Genomic DNA, 10,423 nt, shown 5'->3' with positions numbered 1-10,423 from the left:
ATTCTCATACATTTCAGAATTTACCATGGACGTGCGCTATATTTCTGGTAAAAACAATGGCATCACGAATATTCTGTCCAGACTGACTGTATATCATATTCAGGGTGACATTGATATTCCTGAATTAGCCAGTGTCCAGGCAATGGACCCCGATGTTCAGGCATACAGTACGGCCATTACTGACCTGGACATACAGCATGGGGCAGCACAACTGGGGGGCCAACCTTACTTTGTGACATGTCTTTGGGCTACACTCGACCAGTGATTCCACCATCTTGGAGGCAACACCTTATTGACCAGATACACAGCTTGTCTCATCCATCCATCAGAACATCTGTCAAGCTTATGTCAAATAAATATGTAGGTCATGGTCTGAAAAAATGTGTCGCGCCATGGGTCTGCACATGTACCTCCTGCCAGACAGCCAAAATTCAGTGGCACACTAAGACACCTCTTCAACCTTTCCCGGCGGTATGCAGGCAGTTGGAACACATTCGTGTGGACCGGCTCAGACCATTGCCAGTATCTCAAAACATGAGATATATTTGAACAGTTGTAGAACATTTCACGCACTGACCAGAGGCCGTCCCGTTGCCATCCAGTGACATTGAGACAACTGCCAGAGCATTCATTATCAATTGGATGGCTAGATTTGGTTTTCTGACCCACATTACTTCAGACCATGGAGCACAATTCACCCACAGTCCAATGGCCTTATAGAACATTTCTACCGGCAACTGAAGTCAAACTTAAGGCCTGACTCACCGGTCCGAATTAGGTCAACAAATTGCCATGGATTCCATTGGGTGTGCACATGGCTCCAAAGGAAGATATGTCTGCATTGTCCGCAGAGATGGTTTATGGTATGCTCCTTACATTTTCATGGGACATTCATTTCACAACAAACTCTGATCTGAATGTTCTTCATCAGCTTCGACATGGTGTCGTGATCAGCAAACCTTTTCCTCTCCACTGGCATGGATCCCCTAAACAGAATGTGCCCCCACCACTCCTGGACGCTGATTTTGTTTTTGTGTGCAGACAGATCCCAAGAGCGCCATTACAATGAACGTATGAGGGCCTTTTCCGCGTGTTGAAGAAGGATGAGGTTGTGTATACATTGGACATTGGGGGACATTCACAGCTGTTTCTGGTGACTGTTCTGGGGTGGGGGTGTAGTAAATGTCGAGTGGCCGGGCAGGCAAAGTTCTTTGGCGGGCGTGAAAAATCATGAGACAGACAGCTGGAAACTCATCCATTTAATTGACCGCCCGTGCATGGTGCTGCGTGCTGATGAATGGCACGTTCTGTGTAAATTCTCCTGCCAGAAGGCGCGGAACGTTCACAGGGCTTAATTTAAACCTGTGGTCCCGTGGATTGGCAGCAAACTCATAATGATGTCCCAGCTTGTCCCATGGAGCCCGGGACATGCTGTAAATAAAACAAAGCCTGTAAAGTCTGAATAAAGCAGTCTTGTGTTGACTAACCTGGTGTGTGTATGTGTGTTGCTTTAGTAGCTCTATCAAAGTAGCTGCTACATATATAAATATTTTGGGTGATTATCGCACTTCTAGGATTCTTTTCATCCATCTCACAGCCTGTGGGAAGAAGCTATTCCCTAGCCTGTCAGTCCTGATTTTGATGATGGACATGGTTAAAGATGCTGTTCACTGGATTGAAATGGTCATTTTATAATTCCTTGAGCCCTATTTGAACAACACTCCCAGTAAATGCCATCTGAAGAAGAAAGGGACCCAAGTGATCCTCACAACTCTTTGCAAAATTCCTGTCTGATGCTTTACAGCAACTAGACCATCCAATGGTGCAGCCAGACAGGAGACTCAACTGCACTCCTGTAAAATCTCAAGATGAGAGCCGTTGGCCTTAACCTCCTCAACCTCCTTGGGAAGTGTAGGTACTTCTGACCAATAAGGAGGTGTGATTGTTTTGTGTATTAATACGTGTGCTGTATGGATGGGAATTTTACGTGATTGTATTGTCTATTCTTGCTCTTTAACAATCTTTAGTGGATAGAAGTAGTCTTTGTACTTTAGGATGTACAATCATGTACAGATTGTCGTAAAATAGCCATTTGGCCCAGATGTCTATTCAGTCCAAGAATACTTTCGATCACAGGCAGATTTTTAACAATAACACCATTCATTCTGCAACAACTGCCACTTAATTTTGCCAGTTGTTCAAAGGTAAACTATATGGGGAAAACACCACTGTCAACTCTTCTACCTTAAAGGAGTAAATATATTGAAATGGGCAGTAGATCAAGAGATGGAAACAGTGAAATCAGACAGAGGTGAGTGGCTGCTTAAATTAGAAACATTCGTGTTCATGCTATAGAGTTTAAGGCTGCCCAGGAGGAATATAATGTGTTTTCTATAAGTTTGTTTGCCCTCACCCTGGCGAAGGATGGGGCCAACAGACATGTTGCTGGAAGGGTTCGAGAATTGATATGCTAGGCCACAGGAAGCTCAAGTTTCGAACCACAGAGCACAGGTGTTTAGCAAAATGGCCACCCAGTCTGTATTGTTCTTGCTGATATCGAGGTCAACTGAATCTACCAAATATAGTAGATTAGGTTGGATGGGATGCATGTGAAACACTGCCTCACCTCGAAGGTCTGATTGTGGCCTTGGATGGAGGTGAGAGGAGATGTAGGGCATGTTTGGCAATTTCTGCAGTTCCAATGGAGAGTGCATCAGGTGGTGGTGGGAGGAGAGGGTAGTGCCGTCGAGGGAGTCACAGAAAGACATAACCCTGTTAAAAGAGGATATGAGTGAAGCAGGTTAGATGTAGCAGGTTATAGGATGGTGCTGAAGTTCGAAGTGTCCGAGGATAACATGTCCAATGTGGCAGCTGATGGTGGTAAGTGAGAAACCTGAGGGATTCTGTCATTGTTCTGCTGGAGAGGAGGTGGGGTAAGGGCAGAAAGCGAATTGGAGATATGGGTGCAGGCTTTTTCAATGACAGTATGGGGGATTCGGCAATTATTGAAGAAATAAGACATTTTGGGTATCCTGGTATGAGGACCTAAACTTGGGATTTTTACAGGCCCAGAGGACCCCAAAAGCTGGCAGCAATAGAAAATCACCAAGACAAATGGATACTTAAACAAACATCATTTTTAATTTTCTTTAAACAAAAAAACAGGATCAAACTTTAATTTAAAACTATTAACTTAATAGCCTTATATTAACCCCTTCTAATTCTAAGCGCTGGTGTTTTTAATATGTATAAAGTTCTTTGACACAACTCCAAGTTCACCGGTGTCTATCAATTCTTAAACTGTGCACAGAATTCAACTTTTATGAATTTTCACCAAGCTCTGGTGCTTAAAAGTAAATGTTTACCCTCCAGGAAGGCTCTTGTTGGTTTCAGAGAGGACTTACTTGGTCATTGGACACACAAAGACTGATTCCCTCTGATCAGCCACTTTGGGGTCTTGCCAATGAAACCCATCATGGTTTTCCAAATGATAACCTCTTCTGCAGGTCACCATAGAGTTCCTTTTGTTTCCCTTATTTCAGGTGAATCACTCAAGCCAGCTATTTCCTCTTGTATGGATGACAAAGTTTTTCAACAGGCTGAACTGAGAACTCACAACCCGTGTTCAAAATGGGTTTCAACAAGATGCCAGCTTGCCATCTCACTCTCTCGCTCTCTCTCTCTCTCTCTCTCTCTCTCTCTCTCTTAGAAAAAGTCTATTTGGTGTCATCTCTCTGCTTGCAAAACCACATGAACTTCTTAGAACAGCAAACTGGAACATGCTTTTGAAATTCTTTAGCAAAACTGTCTCCTTGTTTTGTCTTTGCAAATGTTCTCGGTGCCTGCATGACTCACTCTCAGCAAAGCCTTTGCAATTTAAATAAGAGCTGTTTTGTGAAGTGTTTGTGTTTGTTTGTGACCTACACGACTCCTACAATCCATCTCTTTCAAAAACATATTTATATACAATGTAAATTGTATAATCATTGGAGGAGTTGTGATAAAACCAATGGTGTCCTTGCAAACTAAAAGTGGGAAGAGGTATACAGTGAGTTCTGGTGAGTGGAGTTTGTAATAGTTGAAACGTGAAACTCTCTCTCTCATTCAGGAGACAATTTACTGTCATGTAATTAAAGTGTCATATCACATAAAATTGCTTTTTTCCTGCTGTCAGGTAGACAGATTCACCATTGGCAGAAATTGCTGAAATGACTCTTGTAGTCTGAGAAAGAAGCAAAAGAGAGTAATGCTCTCCACCCCCCCCCCCCCCACCCAACCATCCCAAACCCTGGGCCAAGTCACTGAGGGTCTGTGGATTCTCTTTCAATGCTCACAGACCAATCCAAGTCATTTGCAATGGGAGCTCCACTTTTTAACCTCTGACACGATTAGGAACCATTTCGCACCCACTCGTATCCCAAGTCTGATACCTGATACACTTTTAGCCAGTTTTGAACCAGTCTCTAGCAATCCATAGCCTAGTGTGAGTTCCTTGACTACTTTGTCCGGAAGCCCATAGCCTGCATGGGTTCCTCTCCTCAAGTCACCAACAGCCTGCCACCTATGTGGGTCCTTCAGCTGCAAAACCCCTCACTGGTCTGCTTCCATGGTCACTGACTCGTGGAATGAATCCTCTGCTTCTCAGATGTTGATGGGGTGTGGTCTTCCTGTTTTCAGGTGCCCTGTGTTAGTCCTCCACTTCCCCAGAGTTCACGGTGGCGAGGAAATCTAACACATCTAAATAAAAATAAAAATTTTACCACTTAGAGGAGATTCTTACATATCTAGAGGGATGGAAAGGGCATTATTACAAATTGAAGCTTAATATTTGAATATTCAGGTGCTAAATTTGCAAAAGCATCGAGTATATATTTCTCAACTTAAATGTAATTTTTACTAAAGGAATACAATTTTGAATGTTTGCATGTCATCTTGGCATCTCTAAAAATATATCTGATTTCCAAGTAAGTGCAATACATTTCCTCATCACCGCAAATGCTAATTTAACAAATTTCAATTGATATATTAATAGTTTTAATTTGGGCCTTATTCCTTCAATATTTCCTAATAAAAATAAAGTTGAATTTTGCGGAAAAACAACGCCTGTAACTTGTTCCACAAAATTTGTAATTTTCCCCAAAAAGATCTTGCATTAGGACAAAGCTAAGTTGAATGCAAGAAAGTTGCGACATCTTCACCACACCTCAAACATTGATCTGATAATTCTGATTTTAGTCTATTCATTTTCTCTGGTGTAAGAAGTAACTGTAGAAGAAAAACTAGTTGTGAATTCCGTCCTCACTGCTGCAGTGTGGAACGCTGGACACTAGTTCCAGACTGCTGAGTTGAAGTGAATTAATACAACTCCCCTGGATCACATGATCTCTGTTTCCAAATCAGCTTCCTGTAGAGCTTTTCAAATCCAAGTGCGAGTTACTTGACTCTAGGTGCAGCTTTCAGATAAATTCCTTGCTGACATTTGCTACGTGACTGTTGTAAAAACAATTATACTAAACTAATTTATATCTTACATTGAGATCCTTATATGGATTTACCCATATCTGCCAATCAATTACAATATTCAGATCCATTTCCCACCTTTGTCTGGACTTATGAACACATCGAAGTAAATTTTTTAACAATTCCTCTTTATAAGGAATTTCTATTTCAGTACAACATGGTTGGTCCTAACTTATCCTTCAAATATGCTCTTGGGTGGAAATAGCAAAAAAAATTGCTTTGAGTTATATGATATTTATTTCTCAGTTGCTCAAATAACATTAATTGACCCCTTTCATAACAATCTTCAACATTTATAATCCCCTTACGAAACCAGCTATCCAGAAATTGATGATCCTTTGAAAAAGAGGCGAAGATTTTGAATCAAAGCCATTCTGGGTGATGTACATCCACTTAAACCAATTTCATCATTTATTTTATTCCATATATTAATCAAATGTTTCAACAATGGTGTATCTTTATCACCAACCATTAATTTCGATTCCCACCTAGATATAAATTCTTCTGCTTTTCCTCTCTTTTATTTTATTTGATATAATTTTAACCCATGGCAATTATTCCCTTTCAAACAAAGAAGCAAGAAATTTCATTTGAGCAGCTGGACACTAATTTTTAAAATGAGGAAGCTGTAGTCGTGTCAATGTAGAATTTGCATTGAGAGAAACGCAGCTGTCTTTAGCTACCTCATTGAATTGGCTAAAATGGCAGAACATGAGAGCAAATGTCCCGGAGGAGTGTGGGTCACTTATAACGTGGGATTCATTCGAAAATATGTTCACATGACATAAACTCATGATGCAGACTGTTTTCTAAGAATGGAATACAAGAGGAAGGTTGACTAGGTCTCCAGCAGGATATAGATTACAAGATATAGGAGCAGAAGTCGGCCCACGGCCCAACTTTCTCCCTTTAACCCTTGATTCTTTGATGAATCAAATACCTGTCAATCTCTGTCTTAAATACACCCAATTACCTCATTTCCACAGATTCATGACCCACTGACAAAATCAATTCTACCACATCAGTTTTAAATTGACACCCTTTTATCCTGAATTATGCTCTCTTGTCCAAGCATCCTCCACCATGGGAAACATCTTTGCCAAATGGACTCTGAACAGGCCTTCCAGCATTTGAAATGGCTCTGAGGTCCCCCTTATCCTTCTGTACTCCAACTAGTACAGTCGAAGAGTCGACAATTGTTCCTCATACACTAACCCTTTCATTCCTGATATCATTCCAGTAAATTATCTCTGGCCTTCTCCAACACCAGCACATCTTTTCTCAAATACGGCACCCAAAACTCTAATTCAGTTTGAATGGAAAGGGAATTCTCTAATAACACAAACACAACAGTTAAATGATATTATGTCTTGTTGAAAATTACAAAAAATTATTAAAGAGTCAAATAAAAATTTCAAAAGATGCCGGGGCTCATTTATGGACCATTATCATAACCGAAAGAATTCGGGTTGTTCTGCTGTGTTATGAGAGCAGAAGATCCCAAAACCCACAGCAATAGATATTCACCAAGACAAATGGTTACTTAAACAAAAGTTGATTTTAATTATCTTTTAACATGAAAACAGAATTACACTTTAACTTACTTACTTTACCTAACTTACCCCCCTTCTAATTCTAAGTGCACCTGTGTGTAAGTTCAGAAAAGTTCTTTGGTTCACAGTCCAATCTCACTTCTCATTCCTCCAAGTTCACTGGTTGCAGGCCATTCTTATACTGTGCACAGAATTTAACATATATAAAGTTCACCAGGTTTGGTGCTTGAAAGGTAAATAATTACTGTTCAGAAATGTTCTTGTTGATTTTCAGAGAGAGCTGTGTTGTTCAGTGAAGTATTAGGGTGTTTTTTACTCAACATACCAGCATCTGAAGTCCGTTATCTCTTCAGAAAAGTTCAGATAGCTTTAGCATGGAGCAGAGTTGAGCCAGCATTGCGCAGGTATTTAAGGGAATGTGTGGGCAGGCTTTGTTCTGGACAAAAATCTCACCAAATGACACCTCTTGAAATCAAGATTCAATCCATTTTGAGGAATAGAACAGGAGTTGTTCAACAAGAGCCTGGTGTTCCCTGAGGAGTTTTCTTTCAATCGTGGAAATAATTTTTTTAAAAAGCCCGTTAATCTTCCTGATACAGGTCTTTGTATTTAACTTTCAGGTTGCTATCTGTTGTTAACTTGGAGGCCTTTAATGGGGTGTCTGGGTGGAATCTTTGCTTTAACCAAGCAGTTCTCTTGCAATTATCCAGCTGTAGGATGCGGTGTAGTTGCTTGCAAGTTTAGCAAGTGGGATTATGATGTGAAACTGCAAGTCACAGCGTGATTTTTGTTTTTGAAAATGCAAATGTGAAAATTTTAACTTTGGTCTCCTTGGTTTGCTTAAGTTTACAGAGGAGACGTTGGGTCAAGCTGAGAAGATAGAGTTGGATGCCCATTAGGCGAATCGACTGGGCAAAGCAGAAAGTACAAAACAAGGGACTGAAAAAATAATGAAGCAGACTGAAGTGCCGTTGAACCAAACCCAGGTAAAGAATTTAATTTTGTGCTGTGTACTTAAGAGACCAAACGATTTAGGCTTTTAGTGGTGACCTATTTAAATTAACAAAATCTGATTAGAATTGAAGTTTATGGAATGTTTGGAAGTTACCACAAAAAAATGGAGCATATAAATTAGATGTTGTAATTAAGGTAAATGAACAATACAATGAGCCTGGTGTCACAGTATCTGCCTCCCTCTACCATACATCGCCATTAAACCTTCTCCCCACTATGAACCTGATGTCACAGTATAGGCCAGAATTTATTGTACATCACTGTTAAACCTTCTCACTACAGTGAATCCGGTGTCAGCAGTATCTGTCAAAGTTAACTGTACATCACCTTCAGCATTCTTCCTACTCTGAGCCCGGTGTCACAGTTTCTGTCCCAGTCTACTGTACATCACCATTAAACGTTCTTCGCACTGTGAACTTGTTGTCACAGTATCTGACACAGTTTATAGAACATCACTGTTAAACTTTCTCATGACTGTGAATCCTGTCTCACAGATTCTGCCTCATTCAAATGTACATCAATGTTAAACCTTCTCCCCCCTGTGAACCTGGTGTTACAATACCTACCTAAGTCTACTGTTCATCACCGTTAAAACCTACCCACTGTGAATCTAGTGTCACAGTATCTGCCACAGTTTATTGTACATCTTGTTAAACATTCTCCCCACTGCGAACCTGGTGTCACAGTATCTGACACAGTTTATCGTACATTAATGTTAAACATTTTCACTCCCGTGAACCCATTATCTCAGTATCTATCTCAGTTCACCGTACATCACCGATAAACATTCTCCCCCCTGTGAAGCTGGTGTCAGAGTATCTGCATACATCTATCGTACATCACCGTTAAACATTCTCCCAGCAGTGAAAACAGTGTCACTTTCTCTGTCACAGTTTATCAAACAGAACTGTTAAACATTCTCCCCACCGTCAACCCTGTCCATGTCCCAGCATCTCAGTTTCTCGTGAATCACCAGGAAATCTTTTCCCCACTGTGAGGCCGGTTTTACTGTACCTACCACAGTTTATCGTACATCACCATTAAACCTTCTCCGCACTGTGCACCTAGAGTCATGGTATCTACCTCAATTCACTGTATATCATCATTAAATCTTCTCCCCACTGTGAATACAGTGTCACAGTATCTGTCTCAGGCTACCGTACATCACTGTTAAACCTTATTCCCCACTGTGCACCTGGTGTCACAGTATCTATCTCAAGTTACCGTACATCACCGTTAAACCTTCTCCCCACTGTGAACCTGATGTGACAGTATCCACCTCAATATAAGTTATATAGCCCATAGACCTTCTCCCCACTGTGAACCCAGTGAAATAATATCTGCCTCAGTCTTTTGAAAATCAACATTAAAATTTCTCCCCACTGTTAACTCTGTGTCTCTGTATCTGCAACATTGTTTAGCTTGTCACCTTTAAACCTCTTCCGCACTGTGAACCTGGTGTCACACTACCTGCCACAGTTAACTGAACCTGACTGTTAAACCTTCTCACTAATGTGAACCCGGTTTCACAGTATCCCTCTCAGTCTCCCATCCCCTCTGTGAATTGGGTATAACAGTATATGCCAGAGTTTATTATACATCACTGGTAAACCTCCCCACTTTGAACCGGGTGTCATATTATCTGTCTCCATGCACTATACATCACCATTAAAGCTACCCCCACTCTGAACCTAGTGAAACATTATCTGACACATTTTATCATACAACACTGTTAAACCTCTCATTGCTATATAACCATATACAGCACAGAACAGGCCAGTGTGGCCCCACTGGTTCATGCCTGAACAAATCCCCACCCTCCAAGTTCCACTGACCAGCACCTGGTCCATACCCCTCCAATCCTCTCCCCTCCATGTAATTATCCAGTCTTATATTTAATGTAAATAACGTCCCTGCTTCAATCACCTCTGTTTGAAGCTTATTCCACATCCCAAACACCCTTTGCGTCAAGAAATTCCCCCTCATGTTCCCTTTATAATTTTCCCCCTTCAACTCAAACCATGGCCTCTGCTTTGAATATCCCCCACTCTTAATTGAAAAAGCCTATCAACGTTTACTCTGTCTGTCCCTTTTAACATCTTGAACACCTCCATCAAATCCCCCCTTAATTTTCTACGCTCCAGAGAAAAAATCCCCAGGCTGCTCAACTTTTCTCTGTAACTCAAACCCTGAAATCCTGTCAACATTCTCGTGAACCTTCTCTGCACTCTCTCTATTTTGTTTATATCTTTCCTATAATTCGGTGACCAAAACTGAACAAAGTACTCCAAATTTGGCCTCACCGATGCCTTGTACAATTTCATCATAACATCCCA

General features: G+C 40.9%; 1 protein-coding gene across 1 annotated transcript in view; it reads right to left on the bottom strand.

The window, feature by feature from the left end:
- Positions 1–4,344: 4,344 nt before the first annotated feature.
- Positions 4,345–10,423, bottom strand: part of LOC138745722 (endophilin-B1-like) — a 46,053-nt gene continuing 39,974 nt past the window's right edge. The window contains exon 4 of the mRNA XM_069902993.1: positions 4,345–4,737. Coding sequence (XP_069759094.1) covers positions 4,674–4,737 — 64 coding nt within the window. The 3' untranslated portion in view covers positions 4,345–4,673. The remainder of the gene's footprint in view (positions 4,738–10,423) is intronic.

The sequence above is a fragment of the Narcine bancroftii genome, chromosome 11 (assembly GCF_036971445.1).
Source record: "Narcine bancroftii isolate sNarBan1 chromosome 11, sNarBan1.hap1, whole genome shotgun sequence".
Lineage (NCBI taxonomy): Eukaryota > Metazoa > Chordata > Chondrichthyes > Torpediniformes > Narcinidae > Narcine > Narcine bancroftii.
Note: the sequence above shows the minus strand (reverse complement) of the source record. Positions and strands in the feature narration are given on the sequence as shown.